Consider the following 27,136-nt stretch of genomic DNA (forward strand, 5'->3'; position numbering starts at 1 on the left):
TAACGTTCGGTGTGTGATGTAACACGCAGATGGTAATTCCCACTCTCTTTTCAGCAATAACACTGCTCCGGATTCTGGACCTGAGAGTGCGCAGGCAGGAGGCCAGCACTCACCCCTTGAGATAAGTCTCTTTCTGGTTCTTACCCTTGTTGTGGGGTGTGGGGGGGAATTGTGCATGTTGTGAATGTGGGTAAATACTCAACTATTGCTTTGTTTTATCCTATGTCCCCTTCCCTGACCACCTCCCCTCTCTCCTAGTCCTCGCTCCGGTTACCCTTGCTACTGAACCTATCCAACCATCGAGATCCTAACCCTCTTTCCCCGCCCGGGTCGCGGAAGCTTGTGTAAGTCTAACTTGCAGGCGCCAAGACCCTGGAGGGGTAGGTTGGTTCGTGCCACTCCTGAGCCTGGAAGCTGAAGCCGTGACAGAAGCACAAGCCCAAGTGTCACCGGCTCCCGAGTGGTACGACCCGACCAGTCATGGAGGAACTCACCAAGGTCCTGCAGAACCTGCAGGCTGAGCTTGCTGCCACTAGGCAAGATTACGCGGTGTTGGCCACCCAGATGCGCAGTTTATCTGCCCAAACTTCCCCCCTTCCCGGTGGTGCAGCGACACCCACTCCGGTCCAGGTGCATGTAACTCCCGAACATATGGTTCCCTTGGCTCCCCCGGAAAGGTATGGGGGGGATCCTCAGAGATATCAAACCTTCCTCACGCAATGCAAACTTCATTTCTTGACCAAACCTGCAGCGTTTCGATCAACCCAGGCTAGGACAGCTTTTGTTATTTCGTATTTGACTAGGGACGCAGTGGCTTGGGCAAATCCATTAATACAAAGGGATGATGCAGTTTTGTATGACTGGGAAGACTTTCAGAATGATTTCGGAAAGATATTTGATCGTAGGGCAGCTGCAATGTGTAAAGATCAGGAGTTGTTAACCTTACGTCAAGGGAATAAGGAATTGGTGACATACGTCACCCAGTTTAACCGGTTGGTTGCGGAGGCTGAATGGCCTCGAGAAAAGCAAATGTCCCTTTTTTACCAGCGACCGAGAGAGGAGCTTAAAGATCTCATAGCTCAGGTTGATCCCCAGCCACTCGATTGCCCAGCAATGATCGATTTGGCTTTGCGATTAGACCACCGGCAGGCAGAGCGCTGGGGAGACAGGAAACGCGGGGACTCAAGACCGATAGCACGGTTAGATCAGTTCCGTGGTCCACGACCTACGGGCCCGTCTGAAAAGACATCTGGAGACGAACCCATGCAAATAGGCTCGACCATAGGTCCTCTTGCTAAAGAGGAAAAAGAGCGTCGACATAAGGAGGGACTCTGCATGTATTGCAGCTCAGCAGGACATTTTGTAAAGGAATGTTCCACCTAACCCAAGGCACAGGGAAACGTATCGGCTCGACAGTAGTAGGGGTGATACGGTCGAGCCAAGTGGCAGAAGGTGCCCTAGCAGTTAAGTTTGCTAATTTTGCTCCACATATAACTTTGACAGGTACCCTAGGTTTTCTTGATCAGAGGGTCTCCGTGGCTCTGCTGTTGGTCTCAGGGGCCACGGCCAATTTTATTGATATAACATGCGCGTAAACTAGGAGTACCCTTATGTCAAAAGACATCCCCAGAGGCGGTACGAGCAGTTGACGGCACTGCATTGAGTTCAGGACTTATTACACAGTGTACTCAAACGCTGTTATGCTGCCAACAATGTCATGTGGAAAAAACATTGTTTGATCTGATCGCAGCACCTCAGTTTGGGGATCATTCTAGGTTTACCCTGGTTGATTAAACACGATCCGCAGGTACGATGGTCTAGTGGGGAAGTCTCTCTAACCTCTCTGTATTGCTTGGGGCATTTTATCGTCTCAGAGAAGGTCGACGAGCCTGTTCAGAGCTCTGAAGTAAGTGTTTGTGCCGCATCCCTCGAGGAACCTGATCTGAGTTCTCTGCCTCCAGAGTACCTAGAGTACCGGGATGTATTTAGCAAGCAAGCAGCTGAAACTCTGCCACGTCACAGGCCATTTGACTGCCGAATTGATTTTGAGCCAGGGGCGGTTTTGCCGTGTAGTCGGGTTTACGCCCTCACAGAAGCAGAAACCATTCATTTAAAGAACTATATAGATACTAATTTGAAAAACGGATTTATCAGGCCGTCTAATTCGCCTGTCTCGTCTCCACTCTTCTTCATACCCAAGAAAACCGGAGACTTGAGAACTTGTATAGATTATCGCGGGGTAAACCGCATTACCATCAAGAACCGATAACCTTTACCTCCGATACCGGTTCTACTAGACCCAGTCCGCAAGGCTACGGTTTATACTAAGCTGGACCTCCGAGGAGCATATCACCTGGTGCGAGTGAGAACCGGTGATGAGTGGAAGATGACATTTAGGACCAAATTCGGGCTCTATGAGTACCAAGTGATGCCGTGGTTTGTGCAACGCTCCTGCAGCTTTCCAGCACTTCTTGGATGAGGTTTTGCGAGGATATTTGGAGGTGTTCGCGGTGGTCTATATAGAGGATATATTCCAATAACATGCAAGAACACGTAAAACATGTTAAGGTAGTACTCCAACAGCTTCGAGAACACTGTTTGTTCGCAAAAATTGAGAAATGCGAATTCCATTGTACTACGGTGGAATTCCTGGGATATTTTCTGACACCCTCTGGTGTTCAAATGGACCAGCGAAAAGTACAGGCAGTCCTAGATTGGCCGGCTCTTACCACTGAAGGAAGTACAGACATTCCTGGGTTTTGCGAATTTTTATCGCAGGTTTATAAAAAACTTCTCGGAGTTGGTCACCCCCATTACAACCTTGCTAAAAAAGGGTAAGACATTCCAGTGGGATGAGGCTGCAGAACAAGGATTTCAAAAGCTAAAGCACGCCTTCACCTCGGCCCCAGTTCTAAGGCACCCGGATCTGGAGTCGCCTTTCGTGGTCGAGACCGATGCCTCCAGTTACGCCTTGGGAGCCGTCTTGTCTCAACGGGATGGATCAACAGGGTTATTACACCCAGTTGCATACTACTCTCGAAAACTGCTTCCGGCTGAAATAAATTACACCATAGCAGACCGGGAATTATTGGCCGTGAAGGCAGCCTTCGAAGAATGGCGCCATTACCTTCCAGGCGCCCACCATACCATAACAGTGATCACAGATCATAGAAACTTACAGTTCATTAAAACTGCAAAAACCCTCAGTCCCCGACAGCTGCGTTGGGCGCTTTATTTTGCGGATTTTGACTTCCTCATAACCTATCGTCCAGGATCAGATAATGGTAAGGCTGACCTGTTGTCTCGATACCCTGAGAAAGAGACTAAAAACGCCAGGGAGATACGTCCAATAATCCCCACAGCTCATATTGTTGGGGTGGTAGGTCGGCCCAACATCTTTGAGGATGTACTCCACGCTAGGTCTACCCAGGAATTGAATGAGTGGTGTTCTCGAGGCTCACAACACACCTTAGTGAAGGGCCTCCCGTATTATGCTACTGCCTTGTACTTACCCACAGCGGCTCTCAGGGAAGAAGTTATGAGTTGGTGTCATGACGCTCCCACTGCAGGACATCCAGGAATAGCTAAAACACAACAAAACGTGGCACGTCATTACTGGTGGCCCACCTTACACCGGGACGTACGACTATGTAACCAGGTGTAGCACTTGCAGTAGACAAAAGGCCAGCCATCAGAAACTTGCCGGCTTCCTACAATCAATGCCTTCTCCACCAACTCCTTGGCATACGGTTACTATGGATCTGATCGTGGATCTACCACCCATTCGAAAATACACTTTGATTCTAGTCGTGGTTGATTCATTAACCAAAATGGGCCATTTCATCCCTTGTCGGGGTGTCCCCACTGCCGGAGAATTGGCAGAATTATTTCTGCAAAACATAGTACGTCTCCACGGGTTACCCATGTGAGTCATTACAGACCGTGGGCCTCAATTCACCTCACGCTTTTGGTGAGCCTTTTGCCAACTAATTGGTATGGAGGTGAGTTTGTCTTCAGGGTACCATCCATAAACAGATGGACAGACGGAGAAAGTAAATCAAGGGCTAGAACAGTACCTCCACTGTTATACCACCACCTCTGAATCATTGTGGGTGGAATTAGTTTGGTTAGCCAAAATCACCTACAACAACTCAGTACACTGCTCCACTGGGTACACTCCGTATTATGGAGTGTACGGTTACCATCCTAGAGTTTTGCCCACCGTTGCCAATATACCCCAGGAGAACTTACCCACGCTGTTAGGGTTGCATTCACATGCGCGCCAGGTTTGGACAAACATACAACAGAACCTAAACAAAGCCAAGCAAACATAAGGCCTATGCCGATAAAAAAAGATGCGATGACCCTCAGTATAAACCAGGAGATCGAGTTTGGCTCTCCACACACCACATTCGGATGACAGGGCCCCGTAAATTACAGCCCCGATTCATTGGACCATTCACCATTACCGCTGTGATCAATCCGGTGGCAGTAAGACTCAGGTTACGCAGCCAAATGAAGATCCACCCTACCTTTCATGTATCATTACTTAAGCCTGCCCTACCTACTATTCGTACTATAAAACCACCACCCATTATGGTACAGGGACACCCTGAGTATGAAGTACGGGCCATCTTGAATTCACAACACCGGAAGGATGGGCTATATTACCTTATTGATTGGGTGGGGTACGGTCCGGAGGATCGATCCTGGGAGCCTGCTAGGGATGTCCATGCACCGCAACTGGTCAAGGCATTCCATCGCAACCATAAAACGAAACCTAAACCCAGATCCTCCTGTGCGGGGAGGGAGTGGGCCACAATGATAAACATAGTATTCCAGTGCGGGAAGGGCTCTGGAACTAATGACAACCAGCACCAGGAAGACGCAAGCCACTAAAAACAAAATACTGTTGTACAAAAGACTGTTATGTCTTTTCTGCAGGAGAAACAGCTCACGGACCACATCTCCCAAGCACCCCCGGGCCAAGAACTACATGCTGAAGCCCACGTCGGGCGGGGCACGCGCGCGCATGCGCACGAGTTCAACAAGAGCACGGGGCTTGTGCACAGGACAGCAACCAGAGAAGACGTGTTCTCCGGAGCTCCGAGCAAGGGGAAGCTCACGAGGGGCCACACCCCACTCAACCTCCACCCGGGCCCCTCAAGCCTTTCAGATAAGTACCGCAAGCCACAGGCAGCGTAAGCAGATCTGGGGGAAGGCGCGCAGCGCTGTGTTGAACCGTAGAGAGTCAGAGGATTCCACCAGCAACTGCGGTCAGGGGCACGCGCAGGGGGGCTCCGCCCAACTTCATGTCCCCCCCGTGCTCCAGCAAGCTAAGTGAAAGCCTCGAATACTAACGCCATAGTGTCTGCAATCTGATCTACGCGCAACTATAGAAAAACACACAGCGCGTAGTCAAGCATGTTTTAACCCACTAACAGCCATTCTTGATTACGCGGCTACCTGAGAGGCTACAACTTAATTCAGTGTGACATACAACACGAGTTGTTGCTATGCAGGAGCCTTTGGTGGCAATTACATTTCAGACGCAGAGCCACGCGCGGCTGTAATCCGCTCGTAAGGGGGACCGTTAACAGCTGCATGTACTTAACTACTTGAGCACTTTAAGGGTGCATTAACCTCTAGTGCAAGCGTGAGTGAATGTAACGTTTAGTGTGTGATGTAACACACAGATGGTAATTCCCACTCTCTTTTCAGCAATAACACTGCTCCGGATTCTGGACCTGAGAGTGCGCAGGCAGGAGGCAGTCTCTTTTTGGTTCTAACCCTTGTTGTGGGGCGTGGGGGGGGAATTGTGCATGTTGTGAATGTGGGTAAATACTCAACTATTGCTTTGTGTTATCCTATGTCCCCTTCCCTGACCACCTCCCCTCTCCTAGTCCTCTCTCCGGTTACCCTTGCTACTGAACCTATCCAACCATCGACATCCTAACCCTCTTTCCCCGTCCGGGTCGCGGAAGCTTGTGTAAGTCTAACTTGCAGGCGCCAAGACCCTGGAGGGGTAGGTTGGTTCGTGCCACTCCTGAGCCTGGAAGCTGAAGCCGTGACAATCTTAGACTATTGAGGAAGGAGTTCTTCTGGAACATTTGGTGTTCCATACTCCTAACCAAAAGGGGCCTGATCCTCCTCTTCATCTTTCTCGAAGATGGATTCCATTTGCCTGAAGAAATCAGGTTGCGGCATTGGGTTTGAACAACTTGGTCGGGTTAGCAATTGGTTTAGCAGTCTTCGGAAGGACTGAATGCTCCAATGGTGTTCACAGCGTCAAGGGCTTCGACTACTTTCTCGAAGCTGTCAGTGAATGAGCCAACAGTTTAATATGCTTCAATGACTAAAAGGATGACATGTCTCGAAAGCTCAGGGGATAACCTCTATGGCTTCGATACCGGAGATGAAGGCTTCGAGCGGGTAGGCACAAGTTTTCTCATGTGTTGAAGAGTCCTTTGACTTGTGTCAAGGAGCCTGTTTGCCGGGCTCTGGAGCATGAGAGAAGGAGACACACGAGACTCCCTACTGGTCTTGTAAGACGCCAAGGGGTGGCTTTGCTTCCCTGACTCCTTGAAAGGGGCACTCTGAGGAGCTTGCCTCTGGAAAACGTCAAGCATTTTTAAGCAGAGGTTTTCCCACTCTGCAGGAGTCAAGGTTTTCTTTGGGAACAAACATTTTCAGGAGAGGAAGACTATGACGAGGCCCTGTGACACGGTTTCTTACTCTTCTTCTGAGAAGAGGTTGACGAGCGTCGTGAACAATCCTAGCTGCCATTTGTGCTCGGAGGGAAGCATTGTATTCCTGCATAGTTATGTTATTGAATTCTTACAAGACACAACCTGCCTGAAGCCCTCGGTCCGCTGCAAGAAAGAGGGCCACAACCAAGGGTCAGGACGAGGACAGAAAACCAAAAGCAATTCCAATCTAATCATTAGAATTAAAAAAAGAATGTCTTAACAGCCTTTGTGAAGGCTGCAAGACTAGCCTCAAAGCAGATGCAGACAGATGTGGAGTTCCAAAGGAGCAGGGCTTGAACGGAAAAACACCGGCCACCAAAATGTCATCTCATGCCAGGGACAGAAAGTTTAAATTGCTCGCTGGACCTCAAGAGTGTGAGTAGTAGTGTTCTTTCTTAATCTATTAGCTAGGTAGCTGGATACTTCGTTGGTAAGGCATTTGTATAACAAAGTGAAGACTTTATGAGAAATACGATGGCAAATAGCCAGTAAGTGCAATTCTCCTCTTGACTGATTGACATGGTTGCGCAAATTGTTCTGACCGCATTGTTTTGTACTACTTGAAGGCTATGAAGATTTTTCTTTGAAGTGCCCGTCAATAGGCCACTACAATAATCCATGTGTGAATTAACAAGTGCCGCAGCTAAAGAGGCAAGATGTTCTAGAGACAAATAAGATCTGATCTGTCTCAGAAGTTTATAAATTTAGAAACATGAAGATTTTATTTGTGAAACATGTTGATTCATGATCAGGCCATAGTCTAGTATGACGCCAAGAGTTTTTATGTGGGGGCTGACCACAATAAGGCAGTTCAATATAAGAAAATGGGAATACCATGCTTCAAGTTTCGAAATCCTTTGAGGCGATCCTACAATCTTATCGCTATTCAGCGTCAGTGAGTTAAGAGTCATCCAATGCGGGATGATTTCATAGACGCAATTTAGGCAAAGATCAGTATCAATCTTTATCAAGTTCCAGGATAAGCTGGGTGTCTGCATAATTAGTGTAGACGACACCAGCAGTATCAAGCATGTCGAACAGCGGCTGGGTATAAATGTTATGTAGAATAGGTGAAAGACAGGCACCCTGTGGAACCCCACATAAGAGGGACTCCAAAGGGGCCTTAAAGTTGTCAATAGCCACCCGTGCTGTTCTAGGGCCCAGAAATGAGACAAGCCAAGAGACTGTGCCTTTGAGCAGCCAACCTGGTGTCTCATCCTGTCCAATAGGAGGTAATGAGCCACCAGGTCAAAGGCAGACTACAAATCTAGCAAAACCAGAAGAGCAAGCTTACTCCTTTCCATTTCCGCCAAGTTTACACTCAGGTCAATCAGGGCTGTTTCTGTGCCATGCATGGCACGGAATCCAGATTAACGTGAATTTAAAAGGCCACGTCGCTGACATGTTCTTGAAGTAAATAAGCGATTTTATTCAGTATCTTCAATAAAAATGGTACATTGGTAATGGGACAGTAATTGCCAACATTCCTGGAATCTAAGGTAGGCTTCTTCAGAATAGGTGTTATCCACAAATCTATTCAAGGACAAGCTAATGATTTTAAACAAGATGGGGGTAAACAAGTGAATAGAGTCCTGAATGAGAACTGAAAGACAAATATCTGAGACACATGATGTGGGTTTAAGTTCTAAAACGTCCTCCTCCAATGGAGCAATAAAATCAAGTAGCGGGACAGTACGGGTTGTGTCATTTTTTACCCCAAAAAAATAAATGTTAATAGTTCCTCTTTTTTCCCCCCTTCATGCTCTCTTAGTACTTTAAAGAGTTCTCTTTTGTCGGATTTGGCATTAGCGATTCTATTTTCAAAGTAAGATTTCTTATTGACGAGCTAGGCTTTTTTATGATGGAGGGTTCCAGCTTTGCACTTAGCATGTGTGTCAGGGCATGGGTCTTTCCCCCACATTCTTCCCAAAGATCTTTTCTGTTTCCTACCATCATGCAATTCTGTGGTAAATGTAACCTGATTCAAGAGTCCCGGTCCCATTTTCTTTCTTTTTTTTCCAGGTAAAGAGGGGCAAGCGTATTAACAGCCAGCGAAGTGGTGTCAAACTGTTGTACTAATATGACAATGCATTACTTACCGTAAAAGCATTTCTGATGGTTGTATCTGCTTAGATTCACATGCTGTGCATAGCCCGACATCCAGTGGTCACTGCGGAGTATTGCATTTTGTTTCCGTAGTCGAAAAGGGGACGTCAACAAGGCGTGTCTGTAACACTATCCCTATAGTGTTGTGCATTGTACCCACAATCCCTCGCGCGTCGAGGTCCCTCTGCATTTTTTCTGCCCTGAGGGAGCCTATTAGACGTGAGGGAGTACAGAAAAGAGAGCGATAGATAAAGGATGTCTATGTTCCTTCCATCCGAGCGGGGAGGAAGGGTGGGCGCATGTGAATCTAAGCAGATACAACCATCAGAAATGTTTTTATGGTAAGTAATGCATGGTCTTCTGATGTTTGTTAATCTGCTTAGAATCACATTCTGTGCATAGACTAGCGAGCAGTAGCCAGAGTTGGAGGTGGGTTCTGAGAAGGAACAGTAGAAAAAAGATGTCTTAATACTGCTTGTCCCACCTGGGAATCAGATCTAGAGTGGGCATCTAGACAGTAGTGTTTTGTAAAGGTGTGTACAGAACTCCAGGTTGCCGCTTTGCAAATGGACTCAAGAGGAACATTTGCAATAAATGCTATCGATGCCCCAGTGCCTCGAGTAGAGTGTGCTCTAGGCTTGAAGGGCAGTTCTCTATTAGCATGAGTGTAAGAGTGTGATGCATTTGACAATCCACCTTGAGATAGCTGATTTCGAGGCAGGACCCCCTTCTCTACCAGCTGCCATTGAAATGAAGAATTGCTTATTCTTCCTTAGTGGTTTAGTTTTTTCCAGGTAAAACATGACTGCCCTGCGCACGTCTAGTGTGTGAAGGCTTCTTTCGGCCATGTTAGTAGGGTTCTGGAAGTAAGTGGGTAGTTCGATTGATTGGTTCACATGGAACTTCGAGATGAATTTGGGCGCAAACCTGGGATGTGTGCGCAGAACTAACATATCTTTGTGGACTGTAACAGAGGGGTCTAGAACAGAAAGAGCCTGTAGCTCGCTAACCCTTCTGATAGAAGTGATAGCCAATAGGAAGGCTGTCTTGTAAGTCCGGTCCTTCAGGCTTGCTTTATGCATAGGCTCAAAGGGAGCTCCCATGAGTCTGGTCAAAACCACATTCAGATCCCATCCAGGGGCTGGGTGAGAAATGGGAGGATAGATCCTCTTAACCCCTTCCGTAAAGGCTTAATCACTGGTATTCCACCACAATGTCTTGTTGTGATGTGGTGTAAGCTGACAGAGCAACGAGATGAACCTTTAGGGAATTGAAAACTAACCTAGTGTCCAAAAGGTGGGTTAGGTACAGCACAATGTGTGAGGGTGAGCAATCTATGGGATTGACGCCCTTGGAATTGCACCAGATGACAAAATGTTTCCACTTGCTGGCATAGCAAGAACGTGTATTAGATTTTCTCGCTTCCCAGAGTATGTCCATGCACCTCTGAGGGAGTTGCAGGTGTCCAAACTATGATTTCAGGAGCCAAGCTGCTAAATTCAGAGTTTGTGGGCATGGGTGCAAGGTTTCCCCCCCTGTCCTGAGACAGGTTGTACGGGCAGGGTAGCTTGACTGGTGGGGAGAGGGACATTTCCATCAGGCGAGCGAACCAGGGTTGGCGGGCCACATGGGGGCCACCAGTATCATGGTAACTGGTTCCTGGTACATCTTGTGCAATATCTTGTTGAGAAGGGGAGTCAGGGGAAAAGCGTAGCCAAATTTCCCCAACCAAGTTATCCAGAGACCGTTCCCCATTGGATCGGTTCTGGGGGTACCTGGAGGCATAGTCTTGGCATTGGGCGTTCTCCTGAGTAGCAAACAGGTTGATCTCTGGGAAACCCCATTCTGCTAAGACGTTGGACACAATGTCTTTGTGCAGGCGCCATCCGTATTCTTCTGGCAGAGGAAAATCTCTGCCGAGTATGTCTGCCGAAGATTGAGTTCCCCTGGAACATGTTGGGACAAAAAAAAAACATCTTGTGTTTGAGAGCCCATATCCAAATGTTTCGGGACAGCTTGGATAGCCCTGGAGAGTGAGTGCCCCCCTGTTTGTTCAGGTAATACATTGCTGTCGGTTAGGATCAGCACTGTCTTCCCTTGCAGTTGCATCTGGAAGGCCTTCAATGCTTTGAACACCGCTAATGGCTCCAGTAGGTTTCTATGATTGGACGCTACTTGAGGGGACCACGCTCCATGCGCTGTCTGCAGAAGCAGGTGAGCCGCCGCGCCCCCCCCCCCCCCCCCACGAGAGATGGGTCTGTCGTGAGAGCGGCTTCCACTGCAGGGATGGTGAAGGTCTTCCCCTTCAAGAGGTTTTCTCTTGATCACCACTGCAGTGAGAGAACGAGGGCTGGCGAGACAACTAACAGATCTTCCCATTTTCCGCTGGCCTGACACCACTGGCTGTTGAGCCACTCTTGCATGTGACTCATGCGCAGCCGCGGGTGGGGAACCAAGTATATACATCCCTTGCAAACGCATGGCTTTGCGTACCGTCACCTCCCAACTGGCTACATATTGAGGAATCTGAGAGAGCATGTTCTGAACCCTCTCGCTGGAGGGGAAGACAAGACCGTCTTCCGTCCGAATTAGCGCTCACAGAAATGGTTTTACTTGGCTGGGGACTAAACTGGATTTCTTTTCGTTGATTGAGAAACCCAGGCTGAAGAGGAGATCTACTGTTTTTTGGGTGTTCGAAAAACAAGCGTCGAACGAGTCCTCTGTAATGAGCCAGTCGTCGAGGTGAGGGTAAACTGGGACCAATAGTCTGAGCAGGTGTGCTGCTGCCACTGCCAGGACTTTGGTTAACACCCTTGGTGCTGAGGCGATGCCGAAGGGGAGTACCTTGAATTGGTAATGCCCGTCCTGGATCATGAACCTTAGATATTTCCTGTGCGCTGGCAACATTGAAATATGAAAGTATGCATCTTTCATGTCCAACGTTGCCATGAAGTCCCCTTGTTTCAGCAATGGGATGACCTCCTGCAGTTTTACCATGCAAAAATTCTGGGGTTTTATAAACTTGTTCGGTGGGCGCAGATCTAGAACAGGACGCATGGTGAGATCCTTTTTGGGTACAAGTACGTACACTGAATAAATACCCTTGTTTACCTGAAGAATAGGGACGGCTTGTATGGTGTCCTTTCCCAGCAGTGCTTCTGCCTCTTGGATCAGGATCTCCAGATGGTCCGGTGCAAGGAGTCGTGAGCGCTGCGGTCTGAACTGTGGAGGTCGGACAAATTCCATGCAATAACCGTGGGCGACCGTCTTTAAGACCCACTGGTCGGAAGTTATCCCCTTCCATGCCCTGAGTAAAGATGTTAATCATCCCCCGACCGGGGTGACATGGAAGGGGACCTGGACTTGGTGGTCATTTCTGACCAGAGGCTGTGGCTCTTCTGGGATTGGGGCCTCTGCCGCGTTTCTGACCCCTTGAGGGGTAGTAAGTGGGGCTTCCAGATGTTTGATTTGTGTTGAAGTTACCTGTGCCATAGTTGTTTTGACCAGCACGGGCATGCCTTCGAAAGGACCGCCGAGAGTTATTACCCCCCTAGGAGGAGGATTTCTGTGTAATTTGGTGCAGAGACCTTATAGTCTCATGCTCCTTTTTGGCTGTCTCCAACGCTTCATCCACTGCTTTCCCGAAGAGGTTAGTCTCCTCAATGGGTTTATTAATGAGGAAGGCTGGAGTCAATCCTGATGTACGCAGCCACGCATGTCTTTTCAGTAGAGTCCCTTGTGCAAGGGACCTGCCTGCAGTTTCCGCAGTGTCCAGGGTGGTGTTCACCACATTCTGGTTAACCAGTCTTCCCGCCGTAACAATGGCGAGAAGCTTTGATCTGGTGGGTTTGGGAACTTCTTGGAGGTCTTCCTGGAGCAAATTCCATTGGGCATCAGCATAGCTTGCTAATAGAGTAGTAGTATTAGCAACCCGTATGGTGTATGCAGCTGCTGACATGACACGTTTGCCCAGGGTATACAGCCACTTAGACTCCTTGTCCGGTGGTGATTCTCCCGTGGCAAGGTGTACCCCTGCCCTCTTACGAGTGGGAGTCACTACCAGTGAGTCAAGGATGACATGCCCTTTGATACATAGAGGGTCGGAAGGAGAAGGTCGAAATAGTTTTTCGACTCTCAGGTTCATTGCCAGTGTATGAGCAGGTGAGACCAATGAGGGAGCTACCCGTCTCTTAACAGAGTTAAGGAGGAGGAGGATGGATTGACTCGCCGGAGGATTTTCCTTAATATCCTCCACAAAATCCTGCTCAGGTACCGCCTCTTGAGTGGCAATTTTGAAGTATTCAGCTGCTTTCTTCATCATGGAGTTGAATGCCATTTGGTCATCTATAGGAGAGGCCTGGCGAGCTGGGGTGGACGGAGGAGAGTCTAGGCACAAAACAGTGTCCTGATCTTGCTGTGTCCATGGGTCTTGACCTTCCTGCTGGGTTTCCTCCCAGTTGCCCGTAGTATCCTGTTGATCTTCCTCATAGTTTTGCAGAAAATAAGCTTCTTCATTATAGATGTCTCTATATGTGTCCATCTGGACCACGTCTTCTTGTTGGAAAACATGAGACTGATCTTCCTGAATTTGGAGGTTAGGGTCTACCCGAGCCCTTTTCTGGGGAGGATGATCAGAAGAACTGATAATCTGCTCCAGCCGATCCATACAAAACTCACATTTTTCTGTTGTCCATTTAGAGGACCCAAACGGGCCTACGGGAGGAGAAATTACGTTCTCCGCACTGAGATGTCGAAAGGAAAGAGGCTCTCGACAATCCTCGTAAGCCTCATCAGAATCGGGAACCCAATCCGCTGAAAATGTATCCGCAGCCTGGCCCATAACCTTAGGTCGGAACTGGAATAAGGCCCACCACTGCCGTGATTCTTCCGATGCTACTTTCGATAGTCGCCGAATCGTCGCGAGACAAAGGCTCAGATGATTTGTTGGCAGTTGTAATACCGTCCGCGGCACTAGAGGGCCTAGCGGTCGGTTTTCCGGGTAGAGGCCTAGCCGTAGTTTTCAAGCCTACTCAGGCCTTAGAAACCGAAGCGTCGGGCTCCCGCACTTTGATGCGTGTAGGTTTCGGAGTAGCGCCCTTAGTTTGTTTAGATTGCCCAGTCGCAAAACGCTGCTGTGGATGCGGGGAAGGCTTTGGATCTGAACGATCCGAGGGAACCGTTGAAGTTTTTGGCGGCCCTGTTGGCGCTTTCGCCTTTTTTGACGAAGACGTCAAAATTGGCGTAGGGGTTGTGTGCTTAGTGCGATGCGCTTGTACGCCCCTGTCGCCGGGTGTAGTCCCTGTAGCAAGACCAGAGTCGAGCCTGGAAGGGTCGGGGACGGGCGTGGCAGACCTAGAATGGTCCGCCTCAAGGTCTATAACATCCGCAATGGACGTTTGGACATCCGAAGTACCCCCGTCACTTTCAGCCGGTGTGGAGGTGGGGGCTCCACGCGTGACATACCGTATGCGGCCACCGCTTTACACGGCACTCCTTAAGGGTCTTAGGCTGAAGGAGTTTGCACGCCGCACACCGCTCTTCGTCATGCTCTAGGGGGAGACAGGTGTTACACTTCCTGTGTTCGTCCTTCCAAGGGTATCTGACCCTACACTTAGGGCAGAATCTAAAAGGAGTCCTTTCCATAGCAAAAGGGAAGGATGATCAGACCAACAGGGAAAAGAGGGGAAAGGAGGAAAGACATACTAAACAATATTGCCACCCCGACCCCACTCTCCCTACTGTATAGGTCGGCCAGAGGGCCCGACCACGTGGAAAATCCGGCCGCCGGATCTTAGGCGCTGAAATCCACAGCTGTAGACTATTCCCTCGTAGTCTTCGCCGAAGATGTTCTTATTGGGCGAAGTGACTTAACAGGGAATAAACCGACAATTCAGTAAAGATAAACAATGTCTCTAGTAAGAGCTCCGCTACAGGGCGACCAGTTATCTGGGCGGAAAAACACAAACTGAGGGACCTCGGCGCGTGAGGGATTTTGGGTACTACACACGTCACGATAGGGATAGTGTTACAGACACACCTATGCCGACGTCCCCTTTCGGTCTGCGAAAGGCAAGATGCAACACTCCGCGGTTACCACTGGATGTCGGACCATATGCACAGCATGTGATTCTAAGCAGATTAACAAGCATCAGAAATAAATAAAATAAATAAACGTTGCCACGTAATCACCTATTTTCAACAGTGGGATGACTTCCTGCAGCCTTGTCATCCTGAATTTTTGCGGTTTGATATACGTTTTTGCAGGGTGCAGGTCAAGCACTGGGTGCATTGTTAGATCTTTCTTTGGAACGAGGAAGTACATTGAATATCTTGATTTTGTTTCATGAAGGGCACCAGCTCAATGGCTCCTTTCTGTAATAGGATGTGGCTCACCTTCTTGAGGATATGGAGGTGTTCGGGGGACATTCGTTCTGCATGTGGTGGATGGTGGCGAGGTGTTTTGAGGAAATCCATCGATTATGTTTCAGCCACAGTATTTAGGACCCAGCGGTCTGACGTTATTCCCTACCATTGCTGGGTGAAGAGTGTTATGCGACCACCGAGTAGAAAAGCATGTGAGGGATCCTGGATCAGCACGTCATTTTGAAGCAGGTGCTGCTGCGCCCCTAGAGGCTGCGGCTCTGCCTCGTCGCTTCCCAAGCCGAAACCCTCTGCAATAACCCTTCCTGAGATATCTGCGGAATCCAAGACATTTTTAAGGACGTTTTGGGGAAAACGGTTTGCCTATGATTTTAAAAAGGTGGGAGTGAGCTGGTTCCGGTACCAAGTCCAGATTCCGAGAGGCCTCATCCCACTGGGTGCTGCTGTAGCTGGCAAGTAAGGTGTTTTTTTTGCAATTCTAGAGAGGTACACAGCTGAAGTGTTCATATGCTACCCTGGCATATAGAGTCTCTTGCTCTCTGGGGGGTGTCTCAGAGGTTGAGAGCGGTACACCAGCACTTTGTGGTAGTGGGTCACCACCAGGGAATCAGGCTTGATGTGACCCCTGTTGTAGATGGGATCGGAAGGAGAATGCCTAAATGATTTCTCGACCCATGGGTTAACTGCCCTAGTAAGAGAGTGGGTAGACCAGGACGGAGAGACCCTCTTTTTGATGGACTCTAGTAGCGGAATAGCATGACTGAAAGGCTTTTTTCATTGAGAATATTTTCAACAAAGTCAGTCCCTGCGGGACTGGATTCCTTAGCGTCAATGTCGAAATGGTGAGCAGCCTTTCAGCAGCTCATTGTAGAGAGGTTGGTCTGAAATAAGAGAAGAGTGACCACCCTCAACCATGGAGGGGTCGACAGGGTCAACAAAGATGTCTGGCTGGGGTCTTCGTCGGTATCCACCCACATATCCTGCGCAGTTTGTGTGGACTGCATGTCCTCATGAAAAGATCCCTGTGAATACTCCCCCAGGTGGTGGGGCTGGGGCAGGGAGAGGTGTTGTAATTGTAATGGGTTATTTATAACGCGCTTAATAACCCAGAGGTTTCTAAGCGCGGACCCAGGGATCGAACCTGTGGTGCTCTGCATTATCTTGCTTCTAAAACGAGCGCGTTGCCCCCGAGCTATCCTCCCCAGCCATCAAGCAGTGTTTGTGCACACCCTTTGCCAGAAGGTCTGCATGCTCGCCTTAAGGCAAGCACGTAGGCGGAACCACAGCTGGCGCAGTCTGCATTAACTTTGTGGACACCAACCAACATCATGCAGCCCTCCGTCGACAGACCAGTCGAGGGATGGCTAAGGGGTATGCGTTTACGCCGCCATCACCAGAGGCCATCCTCATAGCAGTGCAATGCGACTGCCTTTTTTGAGAGGCTGGGAACAGGCGTACGGGAACTGAAAGTTCTGCATTAGTGTCCTCGAGCTTCGAATCAGAGACTCTACTGCCTCGGCGGTCTGACTCGAAAATCCCAGTGGCGCTTTCAGACACTGCCGACAGCGCATGCTTGGCAGGGCACTCCAATGGGGTCTTGGGCCTAAAGAGCTTGCACACTGTGCAAAGGGGATTGAGATGGTCACGTGGAAGGCAGTGGTTACAAACTGTGCGTTTGCTGACCCATGGGAACTCTGTTGCCATTGGGACAAATCTTAAAAGGGGTGCCCTCCATAGTGAAAGGCTGACACAGAGGCAGCACTCAAAGAAAGTAGGGGCAGGAAATGGGGGTATGCATTCTTGAACAAAGAAGGATCAGCCCCCCCCCCCCCCCCTCCCTACTGGGTAGGCCGAAGCCCGGTGAAGGGCAAAGCTAGTCGTCGGAACAGAACGTTCGCTTCTGAAGCCGGTATCAGCCGCTGAGATGTTAAAAAAAACAGCAGTCGAATTAGTGTGTCGAAATGCAAACGACAGAAGAGGTTTGGATGAGTTTTAACTCGCAAAGCAGGTCAAGCTACGGACTCAGAGAACAACTTGCCACGATGGTAGAAACAAATAATCTGAGGGATCATGGGTACAGGGTACATCACACCAGGGATAGTTTACAGTCACGACCTGCGACATCCCTTTTTTGAACTTCAAAAAAGTCATGTGCAATACTCCGCAACTTCCTCTAGATGTCGACCTATGATGTGTGTGATGCATGTGATTCTAAGCAGATGGACAAGCCTCAGAAATATATACACACACACACACACACACACACGAGCATTGATATACCTCCAGTTTTGCGTCTTTCTAGAGTAGACTCCGCTTTTGTAGATTTTCCTAAACTCTTCCTGATCGGATTGCTGGGAGTGTCCGTTTCAATCTGAACGAATGGAGATCTTCTTGCCGGCGTCTTAATCAAGGATTGCTTATGTTCATTATCCTTTGTAGTCTCTGAGAACCTGCATGAACAGAAAAAAAATGTAAACATTCATGCAGTTTTAAGTACTCCGAAGGCACCTTACCTAGAATTCAATTTGATTAACGCACACCCATCAAGCTTGTGAATTCCTATTGCACAGTAATGAAGGCACACATTGTGGTTGTCGTTTCTGTGGTTTAAACTGTCAATTTGTAATAGCCCCGTACTGCATCTGCCCTACTTTATTCAAGTAGAGCCTGTCATTTTGTTTCCTTGCAGACAAAACGGGGGTAGAAGCACTTGAAAGTAATCTGCAAATAGATGGGTTTTCTGTTTCAGCTAACGCTTTATTTTACTTTATACAACTGAGCCCATCTCAGAACTAAGCTGGGACAGGTATTAACTCAGACCCCGGAATGCTACAGACTTGGAGTGTGATCAAAATCAAGCACTGCACGCTTCGAAAAGCAATTGCTTGATGTAGAAGGGCCGTAAAATACACAATGAATAAGCCAATGTGATATTTTGTTATCCATGCTGTTTATGGCTACAATGCAGAGCGCACATTAGACACTGAATTTAACGAGATGGAGAAATGACCTTCAGTTTCAGGGTTTGCAATTAGTAATGAGAATAATTAAGTGACATGCATGATATTCCTAAATAAAAAAACAAAAGCTATGTACTAATTTTGAGTCAAGACAGGAGCCGCGTATTATGCTTTCTCTTGATAGGAATGGTCTAGCAGAGTGAAATCCAACTGCAAAACTCAATAAAAATTACATTTCCCCTAACCCTTAGAGCAATCAATGTCCCTCCAGCTCCTGATGCCCTTGCCCTTCTTTTCTCAGTGCTCTTCCTTCTCGAGTAGCGGATCTGTAAATTTTGTCTATACGTGCTCATGAAGGAGACGTTTAAATGTTAAGATTACATTAAGGGTAACTTTGCAGCCTTTCAAACATTCTTGGGATCCATGCGAGTTTTGAATTTTTGGCACAGCTGGATGCCTTGCCACAGTTTCCAGTTTAGGCAACCATTTACTTTTCCGACCAACAATGGCCTGCACGCACTTCTCGCACCCACAGGGTGTAGGTGTGTGTAGACAGCATGCCATACGATGGATAGCACATTTTTGTGATCGACAGGATGACTGGAGAGGCTGTTTCTGAAGGGTGGTCCCAACAGGAGCTGGAGGGACATTGTTTGGTGCCGACACAAGGTCAGGGTCATCTTTAAAACACTGTCCCTCACACACAAATGTATCCACAACACAGCCCCTCTCTACTTCTCACAGAGAATCACAAAGCCACACACAGCTAGACCCACCAGAACCGCCTACACCAACCGAATCACAGTGCCCAAGATACTAAGGCCGAGTGCAGGAGGCTCCAGTTTCCCCTTTATTGCTGCTACCTACCCTCCACCTCAGAGGGGTAGAGTCCCACCTGGCCTTCTGCAAAGCAATTAAAACTCTGCTGTTTGTATGATCCTGCCCTCTCCCATGACTGTGCTCACTGTTCTCAATTGCTTAATGCAATTGTATTTTTGCTTCTTGGAACCACAACACTGTAAAATACTCTTGCATGTAATCCTGCTACACTGACTGTAACCGGTAGCAATGTATTTTCCCTGTAACTAAGACACATTCTTTGTAACTAAGACACTTTCTTGTAACAGCGCCTCGATGCCTCTGGGCTGCAAGTGCGCCCGAGGTGAGAGTTGGAAGGGCCCCAATCTCTGCGCCCCCTATATTTATGTGCCATGTTGGCACGTACCACTATGTGTTTACAAAATCTGTTCTTTTATTATCAAAAATACAGGACAACACAGTGATACCCACATCATTTCCGACATTTTTCAGCATTTTGCATTGTCCATTGGAGACTTAAGATTCAACTAAAATAGTTAAAGCGAACAGCTTAAAAAGAATGCCAACCCGATCTTCCAGAGGGTACTACCTGCTTGATATAACTTCCATGATAATTTACTATATTCATACCCCCCCCCCCCAATAAGTCCATCCGGCCCAATCTCTATCCCTATAGGTTATCATTTCCATCCTCCAGCTCAGTGATAAGCCATGCTGGCATCCTGCCTCATCACCTTGTGCATGCAACCTCTCGGAATACCTTGCAAAGTTGTATTTGCCTAACCGTTACAGTGTCCCATGCACTCCTAACAGAGCGCAAGAAGGTCACCCTCAAGAGCAGCATTCCGTACTTGCATCTTTTCCAATTGCTTAATCCTGGCTTCAGACTCCGAGAGGTCCCTCATCAATTCCTACTGTGCCCCCCCCCAACCCTTTGCAATCGCCACACCCGCGTCACCTCTGTATTGATATTAAAGTACAAGAAAAGGGGGGTTCCTTCCTGGCTATCTTGCTTAATGGGTTTGAAAGAATTGTTCTTACACGTTAACTGCGATGTAATTTCGCTTTTATTTGTGAAAGTGGTTGGTTTATGTTGTCATATACATATAGTACTTTGGGGGGGGGGGTCTTGAATCCCTTTGTCAGCCGACACGGGTTTCGACCCAAGGGTCTTTATCAAGGCTATTGGTACTAGCTTGTAGCCCCCTGTGGGGTCCTGGTTGGAGTGTCTTGTGTTTGCGTTGCAGTGGCTCCAGTTGGGCCTTGTGATGCCCGCGATGTGCGTCCTGTGATGTCAGTGCTGCCATATTAAAGTACTTAATATGTTATGCAATGTGGTCCCAAATTCATCCATCCAACAGGGTCTCTGCTCAGAGCCTCCATGTCGGCACTGGGCTCACATTAACTAGCCAATTAGCAAATAGAGATGAGCGATGAGAGTCCAACCCTCATACGAGATGCTTGCAAATTCTCCCACTCCGTCATGGTTTACAAAACAATCAATAGATGTGCCATGGTGACATGAGCAGTATGAGAAAATCCCGATGACACGATTCTGTCACCTCCAATTGACCAATAACTCCAGATCCTCTAACAGTTCCCCTAAGATTCGGGCCTGTGGAATCGGCAAAGAATATCCATTATCTGATCTGTTTAAAATAATGGTTCCCGGGAGGATAGCACAGCGGCAGCGTGCGCGTCTTGGAAGCAAGACGACACAAAGCAACAACCGGTTCGATCCCCGGGTCCGCGCTTAGAAACCTCTGAGTGTTTAAGCGCGTTATAAATACGTAACTAAGACAAAGAAAAAACACAATTACACAACTAAGAAAAACTAACAATTCCTGTAACAGCGCCTCGATGCCTGCGGGCTGTGTGAGCGCTTTATAAATGTAAATAAATAAAATAAATAAATAAATAAATAAATGTACAATTAAAATACGCCTCACAGATGCACATGATTCCGTTAAAGGGGCCAGTTTATTATACATGGAACGAAAGAAAGAGGCCGCATCATGGTTTGGAGCCTATGTGTTAATAAAGGCACACTTCCTTATTATCGACAACCATGTACCAGGTGTGTGTGTTAGTGTTATTTTTTTTTGCTGGGCAAATGTGGTGGCCAGAGGCTGTCCATGATTAGACAGCCTCTGCCAGTTTGAATAATGTAGATCCTCATCATTGAGGTGCGGCTTGGGGGTGACTGCAGCTCGAATCCTGGATAAAAAGGATTCTTCGAGCCATTCAGCAGATTGTAGTTTGAGCCTAGACCCTTACGAAGAGGAGCTTCCCACAAAAGAGGCAGAACTCCTGCAGCCAGCCAGCATGATATGGCATTTATAATGCGCCTATACACAAGTGTTTCAAGGCGTGACGAGGCAAGGGAGGGGGAACAAAGGGAAGACGGACAACGATCCTACTAGGCCAGGTGTCATTCATATGGTGCAAGTGCAGGGGAAGGAGGGGGAAGGGGGGAAAGGAAAGTGCAGGGGGAGGGAAAGTGCAGTACATAGGATAATAAATAAGATAAATAAAAGAACGGCCAGCTGGTGGCAAGTGCAGGGTGAGAGCAGAACAAGTGCAGGTGGGGGACTGTGGGGATACAGACACAGTCCTCAGGTGCAAGGGTTGCCAGGGAGGCAGTGCAGGCGTGCAACTGGAAGGGCATTTGCCCAAAAATCAGACGGGTGGCCAGGTAACCCTGCAGTAACTGTACAGCAGGACTTCAGCAGGGGAAAGGGGGAGAGAAAGCAGAAGCAAAGGGGAGGGTTTTAAGGAGCTTCTGGAAACCGAAGATGGAGGCAGGGAGGCTGTTCCAGAGGGAGGCACCAGCTGAAGAAAGATCTAGCACCAACTCGTTGCTTGGTGAAGCGACGGACCCTGAGGGAGTTGGAGGCGGATGAGCGAAGAGCTCGAGAAGGGAGATATTTAGGAAGATAAAAGTTGCAGTTATTGGGGCCCCAGGCCCCAGAAGGCCTTGTGTACAATGCAAAGGGGTTTGAACTTAATCCTCGCAGCCACCGGGAGCCAGTGCAGAGATTTCAGTCCTGGAGGGATACAATCCCTGGGCTTGAGGCCAAGGACAAGTCTTGCAGTCCTGTTTTGGATGAGTTGCAGAGGGCGGAGAGTCGAGGCAGGCAGATTTAGATAGAGGATGTTGCAGTAGTCTAGTTTAGAGAGAATCAGAGCTCTGGAGACGGTGAGCTTCTGGGGGAAAGAGAGGAAAGGAAGAATACCTCTGAGGAGGAGTTGGTAGTGTGACTTCTTGGAGACGTCAGAGATGTGAGTAGAGAAGGAGAGTGTGGAGTCGAAGATGACCCCGAGGGCTTTTTGCCACACAGGTGGGAGGAGCAGGAGGGCGGGCCAAGGGAGGCTGGCCAGAGTGACAGGAAAGGAGGGAGTGGGTGCCTATGAGGAGAAGCTCCGTCTTACTGGCATTAAGGCAGAGGTCATTCGCGGCACACCACTCCTGGATAGCAGTCAGACAGTCAGAGATGAGGGAAGGAGAAGAGGAGGCTGAAGGTAGCCTGAAAGATGAGCTGAGTGTCATCTGCATAGCACTGAAAGTTGGGACAGAAAGCAGCAATGCAGTGGGGAAGAATTGCCAGGCAGAGCTTGAAAAGCCAGGGAGAGAGGTTAGACCCCTGGGGGACACCACAGGTAGAGAAAAAGATAGCTGAGAGGAAGGACTCAAGTTAGACCTGGGAGGGTCGGTCAGAGAGGAAGAAAGTCAGCCACACCAGTGCCTGACCAGTGATACCAAGGTTATCACGGAGACAATTTAGCAGGATGGCATGGTTGACAGTGTCAAAGGCAGAAGAGAGATCAAGCAAGATGAGGACACAGGGGGTGTTAGAGTCAAGGTTGGAGAGCAGGTCTTCACGGATGTTCAGGAGAGCAGTTTCCGTGCTTCTGGCAGCTCTGAAGCCAGACTGATGGTCATGAAGGCAGCCAACAGATTCAGTGTGGATATTAAGTTGGGAGATGTTAATGGACATTTGTAAAGCGCACTATCACCACCGGAGTCGTCCCCTGGCGGCTCTGAAAGAGGGAGGGAAAAGATGAGTTAGTGGGTGGAGGCTGGAAAAGTGCAAGAGTGCAGTGATATGCTGTTGGCAGCCTCAGCCCGGTGGGTCCGTCGGCTGGGCCTGGGGTGTATGCAGCCGGTAGTCGTCATGTACTGATGTGCGAGTCTATGTGTGTTTATTGTTTTTTTGTTGCAGTGTAGTGAAGTTTATGCGGTTTGTTGTGCTGAAGGTTTGTGGTTGTGTTTGGTTTGGAGTTTAAGAGGTGTATGCAGAGGAGGCAATTATTAGTGGTATTGGTTAGTTAGGATCTCTATCCTGAATTGACCAGTTGGGCTCGCGTAATCTCACCCGATGGGTGCTTGGGCACCCTGTGCCTCTGAAGGTTCATGCCGTTTGCATTTGAGGCCCCTTGAACATTTTGCTGCCTCCTCCGCCCGCTCCGCCAACAACCTTGCGCGTTCCTCACCCCCACCCACATGGCCAGCACACTTGCCAGTGTCCATACCTCAGTTAGTGTGGTGATTGGTTGTATCTCGCCCGTTCCACAACCCAGTGGTACCTAGTTGTAGCTATACGGGCGGTTGGGGATGTTAAGGATTGGCTGGGGTTGTTGCCTCCGTCTCCATGGGTCTCGCATGTGAACCACTCTGTCCAGCGTCACCCCTCCTGGTGCCCTGAGTGCTTCTCAATCGGTTCTAGGAACTTGTCAATGTCCTTTCCTGTTTAGTCATTTGTCTTACTGTTGTTTCGGTTTTAGTCTCTGGTATTGAAGAGCCAGGTTTTTAGTAATTTTCTGAATTTAAGGTGATCTTTGGTGTTCCTCATTTCTTTTGGGATATTGTTCCAGGTTTTTGCAGCTAAGTAGTAGAAGGCGGTGCCTCCGGGTTTTTTCTTAATGTAAGGTTTTAGTTCCAGGCGGATTTCGTTTGTTGACCTGAGGGGTCTCGTTGGCTTGTAGATTGTTATTTTCTTTTGTAGGAATTCTGCTCCTTGTCGACAGATTGCCCTGTGCGTTATGCACATTGAAGGCGATAGTGTTTTACTGGGAGCCAGTATAGTGTTTCTCCAGGAGATTGCCCAGGAAGGGAGTGATGGAAATTGGGCGATAGTTAGCCGGGCAAGAGGGGTCAGCAGAGGGTTTCTTAAGAAGAGGGTGCACACGCGAGTGCTTCAGGGGGGATGGGAAGACTCCAGTGGCGAAGGAGTGGTTGCAGAAGTCAGCCAAGGCAGGAGCCAGGGTGTCAATGTGGTCCTTGATGGTTTTGGAGGAACAGGGGTGAACCTGTCTTGACGAGATTTTCATAGATCAGACTTGTCTAGAAGTCTTGTCGGCGGAGAACAGGGGAAAGGCAGAGAAGGAGGGAGGTGGTGTGGTCGAAAGAACGGCCAGAGGAAGAGCAGGGAGTAGCGCCAGGGGGTGGGGGAGGAGAAGAGGAGAGTGAGGACAGAATGCCCCGAATTTTAGAGATGATGTGAAGCCAGTGCCATGCAGAGGGCCTGGGAAGGGAAAGGAGAAGTATAGACTGCAGCAGGATTGGCCAGTTCCTTGCAGATTTTAAAAAGTTCAACCGAGTTGTTAGCTGCTGCGGAGACGCAGGCTTGGATATGAGCTCTCTTCTTGGTGAGGACAGAGAGCCGGTATTGCCTTTGGAGCAGGCGGCAGGACAGTTTGCCAGAGGATGTACAAGAAGCATGTAATTTCCTCTCGGCCACCCTGCACTTGCGTTTAAGGGTGGCGAGGTCTGAGTCGAACCAGGAGTTGCACTTGGCTTTGGGCTTCAGGCGGATCCTCATGGCAGGGACAAGGATATCAAGAGTATCAGATATAGCAGAGTGGAGCGTGGAGAGGGCTGTGTCAGGGTGAGAGTCAGCAGAAAGGGGGGGGGGGGGTTTGAGAAAATGGTGGCGAAAGCCTCAACTGGTACGCGCTTCATGGGTCGGATGACCAAGAAGGTGGGTGGCAATGAAGGAAGAGGCTTCGCCTGAGGGGTAGCGAGAGTGAACTGGGAGGAAAGGAGAACGTGATCACTCCAGGAGAGAGGAGTGGTGATGGGGATAGAAAGTGGGAAGAGAGAAAGTCAATAGAGAAGCAGTTAGAGAAGATAGGAGAGACAGAGCACCATATAGTAGGTGGGGAGAGGAGTGAGGTGAAAGGGTGGAGAGGAACAATAACGAATGAGAGCGTGTAGGGTGGTGGCAGACGATACAGCGAGGGGCAGGGGGGTTTCGCAATAGGACAAGACGACAGCACTCAAAACAATCAAAAAGTACGTTATTAGACGGGGGGTGGGGGGGAACACCCACCTAAGATTGAGAATCCTGCAAGAGGGAAAAAGGCCTGGTTATTCTATGTAATATGTGGTGCTGATACAGAGCATGGTCTTCAACCATCCCAGCAAAGCCCCCTGCCTTTGCTGATCTTCAGAAAGCCTTAATCGTTGCTTAGACTGGATCGGTGGAAATAACCAGTCTCGACCTGTAAGCTAGGACCCTGCCCTTAGAAGCCTTTGAAGTGTCCCGGAACCATCCTGTGGGTTGACCAGCTTCATCATGGACTACCTTACTGCATCAGTTGTACAATTTCAGACTCTGCAGACCCTTGACGTGTTTTACAGTGGTCTCCACCTGAAGTTGCAGCTCTCCAGAAGAACGAGTTACTTTCTTACCTGGTAACGTTCTTTCGATGGGATGGTCCAACGACGTATTCCATATCTATGACATGTAATCACCACAGCTGTGCTGCTTCGGAAACTTTTTTCTGCGTCCTGCGTCGATGACGTCGATGCGCCGTTGTCGAGGACCTCCTCCGATGTCATCCGAAGTGATAAGTAGGACGCACGACGCCCGTAGCCTCAGTTGTAGTTTTTCCCCCAGAACGTGTGACATTAGTCAACTGCCAATCAGACACAAAGCCTTGCGGAACGTAAGCTGCAATCGCAAAAGAAATTCTGCAGCGGGGAAGGCAGGGTGGGAGCGATATGGAATACGTCGTCCGACCATCCCATCGAAAGAACGTTACCAGGTAAGAAAGTAACTCGTTCTTCGAGGGGATTGGGTCCTCCGACGTATTCCATATCTATGACAGACTCCCAAAGCAGTACCAGAGCAAGGAGGAGGGAAAGAATTTAGAATCAAAATTTAGAATAGCCAATCAAATAGCAGAGCAAAGGACCGCCTTGCCAAAGGCCAGATCCTGTCCTCGGATGGAATCGAGGGAATAGTGACGTACAAATGTATGTACTGAAGCCCAGGTGGCTGCATCACAGATGTTGCGAATAGGAACACCCCTCTGCAGGGCAGTAGATGCAGCCATACCCCTGGTAGAATGGGCCCGCAAGCCAGCCGGTGGGTCCTTACCCGCCAAGCGGTAACACTCCGAGATGGCCAAACTAATCCAGCGAGACAAAGTCTGTTTCGTCACAGCTTGCCCAAAACGCTTTCCAGCGTAACCAATAAAGAGTTGATCGTCCACTCTGACCCGGGACATGCGTGAAACAAAAGCTTAAAGCTCTCCTAGGATCAAGCCTATGGAGCCTCTCCTCTTCCTTACCAGGATGCGGAGGAGGATAGAATGCCGGAAGAACAACCTTCTGGGCCAAATGAAATTCCGTCACTACCTTCGGAAGAAAAGAAGGACGCACTCTAAGGACAACCCTGTCCTTGAGAAATACAGTGAAGGGTGGCTTAACTGAAAGTGCCTGTAACTCACTCACTCTGCGAGCGGAAGTAACCGCAACTAAAAACACAGTTTTCAGAGATAACAGCCTCAAAGGGCAAGAATGTAAAGGCTCAAACGGAGTCCCCATAAGAAACTTAAGAACAAGGTTTAAATCCCAACCGGGCACCAGGAAAGGTGACGGAGGGAACACATTAGTGAGCCCTTTCAGAAACTGTGAAATTAAAGGGATTTTAAAGTAAGAACACTCTTCAGACGAGCGCTTAAAGATTGACAGCGCCGCCAGGTAACCTTTAATGGTACCCACTTGCAAGCCCCTGTGGCCCAAAGAAAGTAAAAAGGACAGAACCATGGGGATGTCACATGCAAAAGGATCCACATTCTGAACTCTGCACCAGTCGCAGAACTTACGCCAAC

General features: G+C 48.8%; 1 protein-coding gene across 2 annotated transcripts in view; it reads right to left on the minus strand.

Annotated features, from left to right (window-relative positions):
* NUSAP1 (nucleolar and spindle associated protein 1) overlaps positions 1–27,136 on the minus strand; it is a 449,447-nt gene that overhangs the window by 126,144 nt on the left and 296,167 nt on the right. For both annotated transcript variants that reach the window (XM_069638852.1, XM_069638853.1), the window contains one exon: positions 17,517–17,686. In XM_069638852.1, the coding sequence (XP_069494953.1) occupies positions 17,517–17,686 (170 nt within the window). The remainder of the gene's footprint in view (positions 1–17,516; positions 17,687–27,136) is intronic.

Source organism: Ambystoma mexicanum, chromosome 14, assembly GCF_040938575.1.
Source record: "Ambystoma mexicanum isolate Mex_15411 chromosome 14, UKY_AmexF1_1, whole genome shotgun sequence".
In the NCBI taxonomy this organism is placed as follows: domain Eukaryota; kingdom Metazoa; phylum Chordata; class Amphibia; order Caudata; family Ambystomatidae; genus Ambystoma; species Ambystoma mexicanum.